The following is a 19,243-nucleotide window of genomic DNA, read 5'->3' as shown; positions in this document are numbered from 1 at the left end:
TAAAGTTCCTAAATCCAAAGCCTCCAAGAAGAATATGAATCAGTCCCAGGCCTTGGAAGAGCTCAAAAGGGATTTTGAGAAGCAAGAGAAGTAGAGGAAAAATAAGAGTTTTGCAAGAAAATCATGAAAAACAAGTCAACTGCTTGCTAAAGGAGACCCAAAAACATACTGAAGAAAATAACACCTTAAAAAATAGCCTAACTCAAATGGCAAGAGAGGTCCAAAAAGTCAATGAGAAGAAGAATGCCCTAAAAAGCAAAACTGGCCAAATGGAAAAGGAAGTCCAAAAGCTTACTGAAGAAAATACTTCCTTAAAAATTAGAACGGAGAAATTGGAAGCTAGTGAGAATTTGAGAAATCAAGGCATTGTAACACTAATCCAAAGGAATGAAAAAATACAAGAGAATGTGAAATACCTCATTGGAAAAACAACTGACCTGGAAAATAGATCCAGGAGAGAGAACTTAAAAATTATTGGACTATCTGAAAGCCATGATCAAAAAAAGAGCCTAAACATCATCTTCAAGAAATTATCCAGGAAAACTGCCCTGATATTTTAGAACCAGAGGGCAAAATAGAAATTAAAAGAATTCACCGATCACCTCCTGGAAGAGATCCCCAAAGGAAAACTCCTAGGAATATTGTAGCCAAATTCCAGAGTTCCCAGGTCAAGGAGAAAATATTACAAGCAGCCAGAAAGAAACAATTCAAGTATTGTGGAAACACAATCAGGATAACACAAGATTTAGCAGCTTCTACATTAAGGGACCACAGGGCATGGAATATAATATTCCGGAGGGCAAAGGAGATAGCATTACAACCAAGAATCACCTACCCAGCAAAACTGAATATAATCCTGCAGGGGAAAAAATGGTCATTCAGTGAAATAGAAGACTTTCAAGCATTCTTGATGAAAACACCAGAGCTGAATAGAAAATCTGATTTTCAAATACAAGACTCAAGTGGAAAATGAAGAGGTAAACAGGAAAGATGATATTTGTAACTCATGAGACCTTTGTCAGTATTAGGGTAGTTGGAGGGAAAAAATTATATGTATGTATATATAGATATAGATAGACAGACAGATAGATAGAGGGTACAGGATAAGTTGAAAATGAAGGGGTCATATCTGGAGAATAAAATTAAGGGGTGAAAGAGGATTATACTAGGAGGAGGAGAAAGGGAGTGGTAGAACAGGGTAAATTATCTCACCAAAAAAAAAACCCAGAAAAGAAAAGGCTCTTACAGTGGAGGGGAAATGGGGGAAGGTGAGAGGGAATGAATGAATCTTATTCTCACAGAATCTGACTTAAGGAGGGAATAACATACACACTCAATTGGGTATGGAAATCTGTCTTACCCTACAAGAAAATGGGGGGCGGGGGGGGAGACAAGGGAGTAGGGGATGATAGAGAGGAGGGCAGATTTGGAAAGGGGGTAATCAGAAGCAAGTACTGCTGAGGAGGGTCAGGGTCAAAAGAAAGAATAGAATAAATGGGGGGGGTGGGATAGGATTAAGGGAAATAGAATTAGTTTTTTCACGGCATGTCTACTATGGAAGTGTTCTGCATAACTGCACATATATAACCTATATTAAGTTGCTTGCCTTATCAATGAAGGTGGGGGGGCAGGGAGGAAGGGAGAAAATCTGAAACCCAGAGTTTTAAAAACATATGTTTAAAAAAAATGTTTTTACATGCAACTGGGAAATAAGAAATACAGGAAATGGGGTACAGAAATCCATCCTGCCCTACAAGAAAATTGAAGGGGAAGGAGATAAGGGGGGAGATAGAAGGAAACGCAGACTAGGGGAAGGGGTATTCAGAATGTATGCCATCTTGGGGTGGGGGGAGGGGCGAGATGGGGTAAAAATTTGGAACTCAAAATCTTGTGGAAGTAAATGTTGAAAACAAAAAAATAAATAAAAATTACTATCATCTCTATGCAAATAAATAAAGTTTCCTTTTAATATTTATAAAAAAATGTAATATAAGGAGAAAATTAAAAATATAAACTCAAATAAATAAACATACCTCTTTTCTATAATGGTTAGCAGCATCCAAATTGTCCAAAATGATGGTATCTCCTAATAGCATCCCAAACACTAAAACAGAAAATTAATGAAAATCTAATTTCAAATTATGAGAACTTTCCCCATTAATATATTAAAATAAAATTAAAGACATGGCAAATATATTAAGTGAACATGCTAATTTTTATAATTATATCCCATATCTTCCACCTATACTAAGAATGACAAATAAAACTATCAATAATTAATAATAGCCTTCTACAGACAAATCAGTTTTCTGAAAATTAAAAGAAGTATGAATTCATATAGTACTGCTAACAAAGACCTGATTCCATATGTAATACATTTGCCAAGTAGATAGCTTGTATCTCTACCCCTATTTAAATAACATCCTTTACCTGTTTGACAATGATCTGTATTGTCTGGAAATGTTAACAAATCTCTGGCAAATACTGGATTACCAATAGGTCTGAAATAATTTTTTCCATTTCGTAAATGAGGAAGAGGCCTGGATGAAAAACAACATATAACATTAGAGTTATTTCTCTCATCATCACTTTGAAAAATATAATGAAAAGCTAGTGTATATAATTTTAGTCATATAATTAACTCCCTAATGTTCACATATAACTTAATTCTGAAATATCTGAATCTGGAGAGGGTTTGTTAAATCAAGTGTTTCTCAAACTATTCAGCTATTCTGCACTAAGGACTTCAAACATTAATATTAGAAAAATGTTTGTTTTGTCTTTCCTATTTCATCTTCTGAAGTTACAGAGAAAATTCAGACTGGGCCTATTTATTATTTGATGATAGATACTTTATAAGACACTACAGTTCCCAACATAAGGTTAAACCCTAAATTAGAGTCACAATCTTCTCAAAAGGTCTAAGGAAGCAAGCTGAGTACATTATAGTCAGGGGGCTTCCCAAATCTTATGCTAGATCCAATCTAACAATTTTTAACTATCTACTATATTCCAAGGCACTATAGGGTACAAAGACAAATATCCATCATCTGTCTCCTTTACTGGATACTTTTTTTAGACCTCTTCATGTCTTTGTCCTTAAAGCAGTGACCCTGACGCTATTCTTTTCTCTCATATCACCATGATAATTAAATTCATTTTCATGGCTTTATTTTCAAGTGTATATTGCCTGTGAAATCTAGACAGTATACCAGTGCCATGCAAGGAAACTGAATCACTTTTATCTGAATTGTCTTAGGAAGATTCTGAAAATCACCTGGCAGGATAAGATTAGATACCAGATACTGATGTCCTTTCTCAAACTAAACTGCTAAGCATTCAAACTACTGCAGAAAGCACAAGTACAATGGGCTGGCCATGTTGTTCGAATGCCAAAGGTACACTTGTCTATTTTGTGGGCAAAGCACCTATGTGGTGGTCAGAAGAAGTGACACAAGGACACTGGTCTCTCTTAAGAACTTTGGAATTGATTGTGTGACATGGGAGATGCTGGCACAGAACCACCCAACATGTCATGCCCCCTCCCCCCATCAGAGAAAATGCTGTGCTCTATGAGCTAAGCAGAATTGAAATAGCTCAAAAGATGCACAAATTTAGAGAATCCACCCAAAATGATCACATGGACCATTTGTGCCCAATCTATGGTAGAGCATTCAGAGCTCATACTGGTCTAAACAGCCACAGTTGGACACAACCTAACTTGACACTAACATAGTGATGTCATTTTGGTCCTCTTCAAGAAGGGAGGACAACAACCAATCAAGTCTATACAGACAGATTCTCAAATCATTCCCTCCAACCTTGAATTTTCTTGAACCCCATATGGCCCCTCCCAAGATAATTCACCCCTGGATATTCTTCTGGCAACTCAAACCCAACATATCTAAAGCAGACTTTAGGCCAACATAGTAGTTTGAATGGAGGTAGGTCCCATGTAACTACTGCAGGGAAAAAAAAATCACAGATCAAGAAATGAAATGAAAAACTACTGTGATTTCTACCCTCCTGAAATGCACTAAAAGTCAGCCAGAAAACCATGGGCAACAGGAAAGGGTGTTGCAAGCCAAGCCAGAGCCTACACTCAGGCAAACAAGCCAAAGGTCTCCCAAGATAACGAGAGACTGGTCAGAGACAATTGTAGCCTGAAAGGTTTGGTATATGGGGGCAGGAGGTCTTCCCTAAGAAAGTCCCAGGGTGGTTGGAAACCCATAAGGGCTCAAGAGCAGCAGCAACCAGTCAGAGCACAATGGTGCTTAAAGCAGGACAGCCCTGGCCTAGACATTCTAAGGTTCTAGGATACTCAGACTCTATCTTGAGATGCTAGAGAAGGCCTGAAAATCACTACTATGAACTTCAAAGATCTAGAGGGGCCAAACTGAAGGAGGTAAAGGTCAACACAAAAAACCCAAGTGACCAAGGTAGACATGAAGCAGAGCTGATATACCTACTTCCCTCTAAAAATAAAGTAATGAGTAATACAAAAAAGAAGTAGGCCATATGAAGAATTATAATGGATCCAAAAATATTCAAAACTCTAAATCAAGACAGTAATACCATAACAACTATAAGCAAAGACTGAAAGTGAAAAAATGGTTTCCCACAAGGACTACATGAACACTTAAAAAGAAATTAGAAAAAATAATTTAAGAGTCACTGGATTCCTTAAAAGTCATCATTTCAAAAGTAAAGGAAAAAAAATGGGGTGCTTTATGTTAAGAAATCACAAATGAAAACTGCTTAGGTCTATAAGAATCAGAAGGCAAAATGAAAACAGAAGTAATTCACCAATCACCTTTCGAAAGAAGAAAAGGCCAGGAATGTCAAGGCCAAAATCCAGATCCCTATCTCAAAATACTGAAAGCATCCAGAGGGGAAAAAAAGAAAGGAAAAAAAAAGGATTCAAGTACCACAGCCAGGATCACACAAGATTTGGCAGCTTCTCACATGAAGAAGAGGAGATCTGAGACAACAACAATGCAAAATAAAAAGGAAATAGGCTTACAACTAAGAATAAGTTAATCTGCAAAGCTGAGTATAATTCTACAGGGAAAAGACCTTTAACAGAACAGAGGATTTTCAAGCATTACTAATGAAAAGGCCAGAGCTAAGCAAGAACTTTGAAAATGCAAACACAAGATCCAAGAGAAATTTAGAAAAACAAAATTATCTGAGCAAATGAAAGTGCTGTATTATAGTGAAGGGCTCACTTTCTAGTAAGAGGAGAAGAGTCCCTCAAAAACTTTTTCAAAGGCCATGCAGATTTAAATAAGAAAAAAGAGAAGATCTGGAGGTGGTTTGGTTTAGTTCTGAGGACTTTGAGAGGAAAGAGGGGCAAATAGGTGGCACAATAGATAGAGCTCCAGTCCTGGAGTCAGGAGTTCAAATCTGGCTTCAGACACTTGACACTTACTGGCTGTGTGACCCTGGGCAAGTCACTTAACCCCAACTGCCTCATCAAAAAAGAAAAAAAAAGAAAGAAAGAAAAAAGAAAATAGAGAAAGGAAAAGGACAGTAAAAGGAGAACTACATTAGTGTAGAAAGGAGGATTGTATCATGATAAAAAGGAAGAATAAGTTAACATTTATTAAGTTATTACTATGGGCCAAGGACTGTGCTAAGCACTAGGAATACAACAAAAAGATACGTATTCCCTGTCCTAAATAAGCTTACTTTGTAATGGCAGAAGACAACAAATAGTATAAAGGGTTGGTGGAGAAAGGAAGCCATAGAATCAGCAACAAAGCCCAGAGAGGAATAAAGAAGTGAACATGGCTGGTCTGGGTACTCCACTTAAAATGGAGGTTTCTGGAAGCAATTGGAAGCAATCAGGGGAAGGAGGTGCAGGGAAGGAGGATCCTTCCAAAGAGAGAAGGTTGTTGAAGTACAGTGAGTTTACAGGGTGAGAAGGGCTAGAACTTATTATTCCTAAGAACTTGGGTATGTGAGAAGAAAGATATATCAAAATGGTGAAACAGGTGGGAGTAGCAGATATTAAATGAACCTCACCCTTTTCTGCACTGGATAATGGGGAATTAAACTCACAAATGAAGCTCACAAAATTTGGCCTAGAAATACATCAAACTCAGCACAAGCAGGAATGGGAGATGGTGGACAGTGGACCGGGGGGGGGGGGGGGGGGGGGCGGGGGGGGAAGGAAAAAAAAAAAAGGGGGGGGGGGGATAATTACAAGCAAAACAAACTTTCTGATACTGAGGGAAGTAGATTAAAAGGGGGTGGAGAGGAAGACCTAGAAATTAAGGAGGTGTTCATCAATTGAGAAATGGCTGAAAAAATTTCAGTAAATAAATGTAATAGAGTATTATTGTGCTGTAAGAAATGACATTAGAGATAATTTCAGAAAATCCTGGCAAATACGATATGATGGAGAATAAAGTGAGCAGAACAAGAATAATTTATCCAGTGAGAAAACTTTGAGAGACTTCAGAACTCTGATCAAAGCACATCAAAGGACTTATAATACTAAATACTAACTTTCTGACAGAGAGGTGATAGACTTAAGGTGCAGAAAGAGACAGACATAACATTTTTGGTCATGGCCACTGGGTAGATTTGTTTTGCTTAGCTGTGCTTATTCATTACAATGCTATTGTTTTTTATTTTAAATTGAAGTAAATAGGGATGGGGATGGGGTGGGGAGAAATTAGTGTAACAACAAAAAAAGCAGGAATGATAGAAGAGAAGGGTCACTGAAATATTTAAACAATTTTACAGTGGTACAAAAGGTAACATATACAGGCAGCAGTTTTGAAAGTAATGCAATGAATGTGGAAGAGATTTTAATTCATATATGAAAATGCTGATATTTTTTCATTAAGTTCAGAATACACTTTTTAAAATATATCTAAAAGTCACGTTTATTATCTTTCCCCAAAAACTGTTCTAGCTTCTGACTTCCCTATTTCCATATATAGCAGAATTGACCCATTTTCCAAAGTTTGATGTTCAGTCTTAGACTCTCCTCTCCCCTTTTTGACTCTTACTTCTTCCATATCCAATCACATGTCAAGTCTTATCGATGCTACCTCCACAGTATCTCTCACATCTGTCCCTTCTGGAACTCCGTATTTCTACACATCACCCTAGTACAGACCCTCCTTGCATCGCTCCTGTCCAATTTTCTTACACCCATTTTCTCTCCTTCAATCATGAATAGATTTGATTATCACCTGCTTTAATCCTTCAGTAACTACTTATTGCCAAGATCCTTAGCCAGTTATTCAAGGCCTTTTATAATCTGGTACAATCTGGCCTCAACTGTTTTTTCCAGCCTACTTCTCTCTGACTTCTGGATTACCCACAAATGGCATGTCATCTCCTCGCTATGCCTGTCTCCCATGCATGGAATCTATTTGCCTCCCTACTTCTTCCCCACAGAATCCTCCTTTCTTTAAAACACTGTTCATGCACCACGTTCTAAATAATTACTGATCCCCCAACTGATAGTGCCCTCCCTTTTTAAACTACTTGTATTTCTTCTCTTTATATTTCTTCTGTATGTATTATACATGTGCTTTTTGTTTCCTCCATTAGAATATAAGCTACTTGAGAGTGGAGATTAATTCATTCTTTGTCTATGTATCCCCAGCTTCCAGGACAGTGCCTGGCATATTATATGGCTTTAATAAATGTTTGCTGATTGAATGATTGCTGTCTCATGTTGCAGGTGCCTTTGCTGACCACAGCATGGGTCACTCCCAATATCTGCAATGTTCTGCTGCTTCTGCCTACTGAAACCCTAATAGTCCTTGATAGTGTCTCCAAGTGCCATTTCCTATAAAGGAAGGTTTTGCATATTCTACCATCCAACCATTATGCAGTAATCGTCTCTCTCTTTACCTGGGACCTTTATAAAGCAACAAGTGTGCATTTGACACATTTATCCCTGTATATGCCTTATAATTATATTGGGCTATGCACTCTGAGAAGCAAGGATCACTGTCTCATCTACATGATAGATAAAAATCAAGCAGTTAAAGAGGCACAAATTATTGGTTAATTAGGTCATTACTGAAATTCAGATAATAATACTCAGCAAGTATATGTTTCTGTTTTTATTTTACTGGATTCGGAGTAAGAAAAGAAATTTTAGAATGGAAGAGTAGAATCTAGACCGTTGAGCAAAAACAATGAAGGGTACCAGATAGCTAGGAAACATAGAAGGACAGGTTCAAAAAAAGAATAAAAAAGACAAAGTGACTTCTTTGAAGTATCTCCTAGTTTTCTGGTAGCATTAGTGTTCAAATAAATGCATTAATCAATAAGCATTTAGTATATATCTACAACGTGATAGGTACTAACTATGCTAGGCAGTAGGAACACAAACTTTTTTTTAAGTTACTGCCCTCAAAGGGTGAGAGAAACAACATATATACATATAAGTACGTACAAATCAGGCAAAAAATAAATATAAGGTAATCTGTGGAGAGAGGCAATAATAGCTTGGTAGAGAAGATAGGTTGGTAGGGAAAGCGGGGGTTGAAGAATTAGTCATTATGTAAGAAATGGCAGATAAACTGAGATGGAAATTAGAAGGCCACTGTAATAGAACAGGAAAAAGGTGATGAGACCTTGAATTAAGTGGATGTGGCTGAGTGAAAGAAAGGGATGGACATGAAGAGATATTGTGGGGCCAGGGGGAAGAGTTGGACAAGAGTATCTATAACAACTGATAAAATTGAAGTAAGCAGAACCAGAAAACCATATAAATTAAGATAACAAAAGAAATAGAAAGACCAACAATAAAATCAATTAAAACTCAAAGCTATGTAATCATAATAATCAAGCTTGGTCCCAAGGAAGAAATGAGAAATTACATGGAGATAGGAGATTGTGGGTATAGAACATATTAAAGCTGTTAGACTCTGCTTATGTGTTAGATTTTCTTTTCCTTTTTTTATAAGGAATAGTTCCCTGGGTAGGGAAAGGCTTTATTAGAAAATAAAGGTCAAGTAAACCCAAAAGATACCTATAAAAAATTTTGGAGAGGGAGGTTTCAGTTTAGTGATGAGTTCAGAAGCCAGATTGCAGGTGAGAAAAAAAAAAAAAAAGAAGCAAAGAGTTATTATCCAGTAAGTATCAATAAGTTTTGAGGGCTATGTAAATTTTATCTCTCTCTAATACAGCCTGGAATTCTCATTTCCAGCTTAGTCTAGTTCAGTCACTCTACTGTATATTTTTTGTCTTTTGATCCTTTCCTCTACCTGAAAAGCACAAAAAGGAGAAGAAAGGGTGAAAGGAGAAACCTACTTATTCCTTTGAAATATACTATCATGTACAGCACTGTATTAGTGGGATATCCCCATTCATGGAATGTTAAAAACTTGTATTCAGCAAATACTATGGATCTGCTCTCTCTTTATTGGTATGTACACACATATAATGTAACAATCCTTAGAAATTAAATTTCAAATGTGATCAGTGTCACTATATTATCAATATTAGCACTGATAAAAACGGCAGAGTAGCTATGAAGCACTTATTAATAGTGTTCAATAAATATGAAGACAAAATTTGCAATTATTTAACTGATTTACTATTCTGTAAGTTATTTTAAATGCCTTTTAAAAAATTGGCCTCAATTTAAATTATTTTTATCCAAAAAAGAAAAACAGCTTAGAAATGTACTTTAGAAAAAGTAAAATGTTTAAGTTCACATTCTTCTAACCTGTTCCAATCTGGAAGAGTCTTCTTATAAATAGAATCAAGTGGCAACACCTGTTGTCGACCCTGAGTTTCATCAAAGATTCTACGAGCAGCATCAGTGGTTAGAGTAACCACACAGTCCATGTCACTTGCCAAATGCCAAGAAATAACCTTCGCAGCTTCATCATCTTCAATCTGTGCCAAGTGTGCAATCTATAAATCACATTCAAAACTAAAATTTTAAAAATGCACAAAAATGTGAAGATTTTAAAAATCCAAGTGTACAATTGCCTAAATAACATCACTTTTAATGGTTGCAAAGATGTATCCTGAATTTAGGAATCCTGAAAATTCAAACATTTTCTAATCCACTTAAAAATGTATTGATAACACTCTAGGGTCAAAAAAATTTGTTTTCTGGCTCAAATCTTTTACACTCAAAATTTTGTAAAATTTTGTCCCTAAATAGTTAAATTCTTTAGATCTGAAAAAATGGCAAATGAAAAAATGAAAAGATACTTAACATTTTAACAGACAATTCATAAACCATTTAAAATACAGATGCTGAGAAAGCTTTCTCAAATATTTGTATATTTATTACATTAATAAAAATCTACTTTAAAATAAATTCTGCAGATTCTCACTGTTCTTTCACCTGAAATGTTGCTTATTTGTGAGACTATGGTCTCATAATGTCTACCTTTTAACAGTAAGTTCCCAGTTCAAGTTTTACATAATGTTAGAATATCACTGTCGTGAAAGTTGGCTCCATCTTGCCCACTAACAGTTCTTTTGTCCACTTCTGGCTTTGTAATCAAAGCCTGTCACACACCACTGTGAGAGTCACCAAAATCATTATGCGTAGATCACAATTTTCCAGGATTTAACCAAGGAGAAAAAGGAAAAGGAGGCAGGAAAAAAATGAGAGAAACTAGCCCAACAGTAACTGAATATCTGCAGGAAAGGGAAAGAGCACTACCAATGTTCTTATTTCTTTATGATCAAAGGGGACAGATTTCAATTGTGGAACACTCATATTCACCTTGGTTACATAACTAGGTTTCATTTACAGGTAGTCACTATTTTTGAAATCATGGTACAACCCAAAGCTAACTTCCTAGTAGATGAGTGAGCAAAAAGACATCTATATAGTAAAGCAGTTGTTGGTGAAGATACATGCAGAAGCTGGGTCTTTCAATTCATCTTGTCATATTCAGAGTTAGCCAGAAGTCAAAAGTTCTAAGATGTCTATATCAAACGCAAAAACAATGCTTGGATGTCATTTATTTACAAAATAGAGGAGGAAAACAGTACTCTTAGGTCTATATACAAATTTTGAAAATAGATTAAAACTATTGTTGTTCCTTCCAACTTTAGTAACTTCTATTTTGTTAAATATAACCTAAGCTAGCACTGCTATTTTCTTCAGTTATTAATTTTTCATCATTTAGTGGTACTGGTAGTGGCCCTGAAAAGACAAAATAATTTCAAATATTTTTAACTTGAGGAGAAAATTACTGAAGCATCCATGGGTTAAATCAAGTCATCCCCCTCCAGGACTAGGGTAGACTCCCTTATTCGTTTGTGCTAAGTCAGGAAGGCAGGGAGCTAACGAATAAAGAAAAGAAAGACAAAGACGTTAAACTGAGGAATAGTTTTTCTGTTGTTTGGGGAGTTTAGATTCTATCTTGGCACTGGCTACTGGTCATTTACTAAAATTGTATAAGCCTCTCTTTTCAAGACTCAATCTTAGGTGGCTAGGAAAAGTGACATAATGTTTGATTATTTGGCATTATGTTTGATCTCAGCAGCACTGAGATGCACCAGGAAAAGGAGAAAATAATTTCCACATTGTTCCTTTGATTCAAGGTGTCCAGTAACACGTGGACAACTCTCAATCCTAGTTTCCTTATTTGGATAGAAATTTCTCTCTCAGGATGTCATTAATTTTTTTTCTTACAGTGAGAAGAATAAAAAAAGTTAAAAGGAAACATCTTTTTAATGGATTAAAAATTCTGTTAAATCACTTCTAGTATTAAACTTCATTTAAGCTTTGGCAAATTATCTCTCACTCATGCTTTATGACTGTTTTTTAAATCACTTGAAATAGGGTGCCATTCTGCCTGAGTGACTGAAAACTGAATCTCTTGTAAATGTTTAGGAATAAATAACTATTTCTACAAATCTATTTTCTTACTGAGAATATTTTACAAAGATAAAAAACGCCAAGAAACTGCACATCTTGTTCCACAATCTGTGTGGATTTTAAGCTTTGGAAAAACTATTTTTTTCAATTTTTTTTCAGAATTTCTTATTTTTTAAGCTAGTACTAAAAATGATTTAAATAAAGATGACTACTCAATCTTAACGCAAACACTATCCCACTTCTTTGATGTGGTTCTACATAGGCCACTAATGAAAAGAGGAACATTCCCAAACTACTCAATGCTACTATCTAAGAAAACTGGCCGTCTGACTTTATGGCATACTGTTGATAAATAATCTCAAAGCAGGAATTTATTTTACTTGCTCAACAATGAAATTTGTTGCCAAACTGGCCAACATCCAGAGTTGATGAAAAATCAAGAACAGTTTCTCATCTCAATTCCTGACCATATTAATTTCATTAGTCCAGCCCTGCATGGCACTCAAGAAGTTTGTGAGTAAATATCACCTGCAGAGAAGGAGGAAGTGTTGCACTGAGTCTAGGTGCATCCCTTCCTTCCAACCTGTAAGTATTACCATGCTCAGAACAGTTTTAGTGGTATAGAAGTATAAATCAGAACTCAGGAGCCTGAGGAAAGAATAGGAAGAAAAAAGATGTACAGACAAAGACGAGAAAAGCAGGCAAAAAAGGGATACAAACACACTCATGCATATAAACACTAGGAAAAGTCAAAATAAAACAAAAATTTAAAGAAAAAACTGAAAATAAAAAAAAAGAATGTAAAGGAAAGGATCAAGCCCAACTAGAAAGAGAAAGAACCTCCTATTATAAGTTGAAAATACATAAAATTAAGTATATGCAACTGGAAATAACCCTACTCACCTGGAAAGATGCAAAATTGACAGAGGAAAAAACAAAAAAAAATAAGAGAAAGAAAAAATTCACTATTTCTGTCATTAAGAAACATATTCAAATTGTACTTGTTTTATAAAAATAAATTCTCAGAGCATCTTTGAACACACTTGACAACATTTCAGATTCAGTACTCACATTAATTTCGATCCTTTTTGTCATTCTTCTGTAGTTTCATTCAAATCTGAACTACTGATAAAGATAGCACCTACTTATAACCTGATGAACCAATGAAAAGCTAAACAGGAACAAAGCTCTAAAAGAACAACTAACCTATTTATTTAAATTCTACCACATATATCACTGGGAACAAGACTATGAAACTATTGGTGTGTATGTATTTCAAACTTGGCTAGAGCAAAAGCAAGCACTGAAAAAGGAAGAGACATGCTATTATCTGGGCTAATTATACAAATAGACAAAAATGAAGAAGAAGAAGAGAAAATAACCTAAACTACTCTTCAAAAGAGTTAAAGATAGAAAGAAACTCACCTTTCCTAAAATGTCTGGATTGCCTTTAGGGCAGTTTGGAAGAGTACATGATCTCCTAGGTTGCTTCTTTAGTCCCTCTTGTTCTGATAACTTTTGTTTGAGAAGCATATCAATATGAGACAGCTGTAAATTACAAATGAAGGACAAAGCATCCATTAAGCACTTACTATGTACCACGCACAGAGCTAAGAACTAGGAAGTGAGACTGTCCCTGACTTCAAAGAGTTTACATTCTAACAGGAGGAGACAGCCCATATAAGGGAGTAGTGGACCAGGAATGGAATCTGAGCTAGAGATGACAGGGATGTCAGTTGATCCACTGGGCAGTCAACTGACATCCCTTTTAATGGTACTGGGATTTGTCTACTGTGCTCAGAATAACAATTGGAAATATAAGGGAAGGAAACCTAACACAGTGGGATAAGGCAGACAGGAAGAACTAAATAGTTCTAAATAGTTCTAAATAGAACTAAATAAATATTTTATTTAAAACCATAACTGTCTGAAATGTACTGCAACTAATTTTGCTTACAGAGTTAGTTAGGTGGAAGAGTGGATAATGTGCTGGACCTGGAATCAGGAAGACCTAAGTTCAAATTCAGTCTTAAATATTTACTAGCTAGATGTATTTTGACTTCTGCGAGCCAAGATGGCAGAGGGAAGCAGTCAGTCTCTCTCACCCTCCCTTATTGACCTTGAAAAACCTGGAGAATATTGCCCAAGAAAAAATCCTAGAATAGTGAAGCCAGCAGAAAGACGAGGTACAGCAGTCTTTTAGCTCAAAGGACTAGGGGTATTAACGGGAAAAGTCCTCCATGCTGTGGCTGTAGGGGACCAGCATAGAATGGGAGGCGTTCCAGCAAGCCAGCAGCAAACCACATCTCAGCAAACCATCAGGAGATCCCGATTCCTAGGGTGGTGGAGCAGGCAAGTGCATGCCAGCTCTTTTTCTATCTGAGAAATGGTTTATCCATGTAAAGTAAGGAACTAGAAAATCTACACTGCAAATGCCCCTTTTTTCCTCTCTCTCTCTCCCTCTACCCCATGTCACTGTTTTAAGAGTCCCTTCTTCTGAACTAAAGTAAGCTATTAAATTGCACTGGTTGATACGCAATGTTGTTTGGCCACTATCTCTGTCGTTCTACCAACTGCTATGGTGATCTTCCTTGCATCCCTGACGCTCTTCACTTTGAATGCCTCACTGAAAAACCTCTCTCCACTAGCATCCAATGCTAGCCAATCAATCAATAAAAATTTAATAAGCATCTACTGTGTGTCAGACACTTCGCCAAATGCTAGCCAACATGTCTTTTCTTAACATATAACCTCACTTCTACTTTACAGAAAAAATCAAATTCATCCATCACAAATTGCCTTTTTCCTGTACTTTCTACCTCAAAATTTCTCTTTATTTTCATAAGTCTTCTCCTTATTTATTCCAGGTTCAGAGCATGAAAGGACCCTTGTCTTTTGCTGGTGCCTTTGATATGATCTATACTTATCCCCTTCCACATCACAGGGGTTAGAGGCATGATCTGTAAAGTGTAAAAATTTTTGAACCTTCCTTCATATCACAGAAGTCTGAATTTTTTCTTTTACAGGGCATTTAAAGTACCTTATTAAATGTGGGTTAAGTATTTGGTCATAAGTGATATATATATATGTGTGTCACACACACACACACACACACACACACACACACAAATATGTATATGTCAATGTCAAGTAAAAATACTGTGAAAATACAAAATATGAAAAAAATTTTAAAATGAAACAAATTTAGGGAAAATAATACCGAACATACTATATGGATAACAAAAGATATTAAACTGAAATTCCTTAGTTTTGTGATTACTACTTTGTAGTAATCTTCCATTTTTACTGAACTTGTTTTCAAGTACTTTAGCCAACATTACATGCTTATTATTCACTTTGGGAAGTAGGTAGAAGTCACTAAAATTCAGTTTTCAGGGCTTTTGTTAAATAAAGCTTCGCTAAGCTGCTTAGACTGTTACACTTAAGAGAAAGCTAATGGTTTTAAAATTTTTTACTCTGGTATCTTCTCAGGGATGCCAAACTTCTTCTGAGTCATCTGCAGGCCTTCACAGGTCATCTGTAGCTTACACAAAACTTCTCCAAAATTCCCATTGACAGTAATTTCTTATGCTGACCCATGATATATTGAAACCATGATGGGAAAAGTCACACTGTGGAGGGGATTAACTATACTTTATATTTCTAATCTTCAATCTTTCCCTATTGACTGGCTCCTATTTTTTAGAACATTTCTCAATAAAATCTTGAAGATTTAAATCTTTCTTGTCCTTAAAAAAAGCTTCACTTGACTTTGCCTCTGCATCCCAAGCTACCATCCTCTTTCTCTCCTACCTTTCACTCTATAAATTCTGCATTTGCAGAGTGTACACCCTTCTGTCTTTGGTTAAACATGATGTTTCTCTTGAAAACATGAACTAGACAGTTAGGTTCAATTGCAGATTATGTGGGTTGTAAAAATACAGTTTGTTTTCTTAACTTTCTGGTTTCTGAGAAGGGAATAATAAATATTTTAATTAAATTTTTTTTAAAAAACTAAATTCTTAGAAAGGTCTGTCTACAAGTTGTCTCCATTTGCTCATCACCCTCTCATTTCTCACTGCTTCGCAATATGGTTTCCAACATAACATTCAACTGAAATTGTCTTTTAATTGATAAATCCAAAGGCATTTTTTCTCAGTCCTGATTCTCTCTTTGACCTTTCTGCAATTTTTGACATTGTTAACTACTTCTGTTCATGATACTCATCTTCTTCCATTAGATTCCATGGCTATACTCTGATCTCTTGATTCACCTACTCTTCCAACTATTCCTTTTCAGTCTCTTCTGCTAGATTATTATAACCACCCCACCCCCCTCCACACATCCATAAAATACCGCATTTCTAAAGGCTCTGTGCTTGGATCTTATTCTCTTTCTCTTTTGATAATTTCATTAACTGCCATGAATTCAATTATCATCACTTTGCAATGGACTCATGAGTTTATCTATAATCTGTCTCAACTCTCTCCTGACCTCTAGTCCTACATAACTGACTGCATGTTGAACATCTTCAACCATCCCACAAGAAGTTCAAATGCAAAACATTTAAAAATTAGTTTTCTACCTAAAAACCCATCCCTCTTCCATATTTCCCCATTTCTGTTGAATACATCACTGTATTTTCAGTCACTGAGGTATTCCAATCTCAAGTGATCCTTGACTTTACCCTTTCTTATCCCCTCCAATATCCAGTCAAGTTGCCAAGTTTTATTGTAGAGGACAAAACAGACAACTCTTCCATCTGTTGTCTTACGGTTACCTCCATAACTTCTACCCTAGTTCAGACCCTAATCACCTTTTGCCCAGCCTATTATAAAAGTCATGTTTCCCTGCCTTCGGTCTTTCCCTTGCCTTATCCATTCACCATAAAGCTATTTAAAAGTTCTGTAAAACATAAGATCTGATCACACTGGCAACCCCTCATTCAAAAATCCTCAATGGCTCCCTAGAGACTCTAGGTCAAACTACAAAAGCCTTAATCCAGGATTTAAAACTCTCTACGATCTAGCTGCCATCTTGCCTTTTCAGTCTTATACAATAGTATTCCCCCTCATTCACTTTCTGTTCCAGTCAACTGGCCCGATAGTTATTTCCTACATACAATATTTTCATTTCTTCCCCCACACTTTTGAACATGCGGCCTCCAATGGCATACACTTTCTACTTACCTATACCTATTAAAATCCTAGCTTCTTCAAGATATAAGTACAGTACTATCTTCAACATGACTCCTTTCCAATTACCAGCACTTGCTCCCATATGAAATCACCATCTATTACCTTAACTGTATGTAAGTGTGCATATGTTGTAACCAACTCCCTAACCTTCACCCCTTTACCCCTTGACACCTAGAAGACTATGTGAGGTGGCATAAGTCACTTAGCCTCTCAGAGCTACAGGCAACACAGTAAGACTCTTAAGTTGCAAAGAAATGCAGGCCTGTATTGGTGGAAGAGGGATCCTTATCTGGGAGTTTCCTAAATCAATGAAATTACAGGTCTAATACATATTCCTATGTTATCATCAAAGACTTATACAAAGTAGATGATAAATGTCTGCTAAATGATATGTGGACATGTTTGTATATGCTATCACATGCAATACATGTAAAATGGAAGTCACCATCTTCCCTCCTCTAAATTTTTCAATATTTGTTAAGGGTATCCCTTAATACCTTAACTCCTATTCACCTGGATTGAGCCTTCCTAAAATTCTTCATTCTTGCCCTCAACACTGCCCCCATTATCTAATCAATAAGTTATCAAGTTTAGTTAATTCTGTTTACTAAACATGTCTTGCATCCATCCCTTTCTCTTCTCACAGAGCTAACACCCTATTTGAGGTCCTCTAGAGCTGTAAGCATGAACTACCCCAATAGATGCCCTGATTAAGTCTACTTGCTTCTAAGCTTTCCTTTCTTCAATCTACCCCGAATGGTACCTGTCAAAACAATTATGATTAGGCACAGGTAAATACCCATGTTTCTCTCGGTTCAAAAACTTTCATGGGCAAAAGATTTAGAACTGGAAGTGTACTTAGGATAGAATTTAGTCCAATCTCTTCATTTTACAGATAGGGAAATAAGGCCCAGAGTGGTTAAATGACTTGTTGAATTCACAGGTTAACAAATGACAGAGCAAAGATTGAAATAAAGGTCCTCTGATATCAAATAACTGCTTATCTCCAAAGATAAAACCAAAAAACTCCTCTGTCTGGTATTAAAGGCCCTCCAGAATCTGGGTGCAACCTACCATTACCTACCCATCACACACTTAGTTCCAATCAAAGGGGACTACTGTTTCATCAATTTAAAAAATAGCCTCAAAAAGAGGGAATTTGGAAGAGTAAAAGAGTGCAGGTCATGAATAAAGTCAGATAGCAGGTTCAGACACTCACACTTTGGTTCATTTCAACAATAAAGCCTACTCTATCTATACAAGGTATTATGTCAAACCTTGAAGATGCACGGACAAAACAAAACAAAAAAACTTTCTCTGCCTTCAAGGAATTTACATTCTATTGGAATATGGCTGAATGGCCAGGAGAAAAGTACTTAACCTCAAAGAACAATTCACTAAGGCTTATCTAAACTAGATAAGTAGGTAATGTTAGCCTTTTTCTTATTTATTTTGAAAAAAAAAATCTCTTAAGACTGTAAAGTAAGAAAAAAGTGGAATTTGTTGGGCTTATAAATCAATGCTGGATGAAATATTTCTATATAAAACTAGTAAATGTTAAAGAAGAAACTAAAGTATTTAAGATAACTTTCATCTTATAGTTGCATTTCACACAATTTTTATTTTACATGTCTGAATCAATAAAGAAGTAAATCAGTAAATAAGTAATGAGAAAAATGTGCAGTTTTTCTTTGTTTTGAACAAGCCTTTAGTAGAAGGGAAAGGCAGTACTCTGAACTCTCCTAGTCCTTTGCCTTTCATTGTGGTCTCTAGAGATGCCTTTTTATTCTTTCCCTCCTCTTGTATTTACAAGATATCTGGCTTTTCCCAGAGGGCATCGTATTACTATGGGCTACCTTTTAGCGCTACCATACCCCAAAAATACTGGACTTTTTTCAAGTTTCAGATAAAACCCTAACTTCTTCAGGAAGCCTCTCCTTCTCCTTAATGCCTTCTCTCTGCTGACTATTTCCTGTTCATCCTGTAAATAGCTTATTTATACATAGTTATTTGTATCTTGTTGCCCCCATTAGATTATGAGCTCCTTATGAGAACAGAGACTGTCTTCGTTAGTATAGGCCACATGTGGCCTTCTAGGTCCTTGGGAGTGGCCTTTTGACTTGAGTCCAAGTTTTATAGAATAAATCCTTTTATCAAGGGGATTTATTCTGTAAAGTTTGAATTCCCTCATAGGGCTGCACTTGAGGACCTACAG

General features: G+C 36.1%; 1 protein-coding gene across 3 annotated transcripts in view; it reads right to left on the bottom strand.

Moving 5' to 3' along the window:
* Positions 1 to 19,243, bottom strand: part of LOC114031915 (structural maintenance of chromosomes flexible hinge domain-containing protein 1-like) — a 182,174-nt gene that overhangs the window by 19,949 nt on the left and 142,982 nt on the right. For all 3 annotated transcript variants that reach the window (XM_027847122.1, XM_027847123.1, XM_027847124.1), the window contains exons 41-44: positions 13,256 to 13,378; positions 9,707 to 9,897; positions 2,431 to 2,540; positions 2,034 to 2,104 (exon numbers count right to left, since the gene is read on the bottom strand). In XM_027847122.1, coding sequence (XP_027702923.1) covers positions 2,034 to 2,104; positions 2,431 to 2,540; positions 9,707 to 9,897; positions 13,256 to 13,378 — 495 coding nt within the window. The remainder of the gene's footprint in view (positions 1 to 2,033; positions 2,105 to 2,430; positions 2,541 to 9,706; positions 9,898 to 13,255; positions 13,379 to 19,243) is intronic.

The sequence above is a fragment of the Vombatus ursinus genome, unplaced genomic scaffold (assembly GCF_900497805.2).
Source record: "Vombatus ursinus unplaced genomic scaffold, bare-nosed wombat genome assembly UNPS02015255.1, whole genome shotgun sequence".
In the NCBI taxonomy this organism is placed as follows: domain Eukaryota; kingdom Metazoa; phylum Chordata; class Mammalia; order Diprotodontia; family Vombatidae; genus Vombatus; species Vombatus ursinus.
This window is presented reverse-complemented; position numbering and strand designations above follow the sequence as displayed.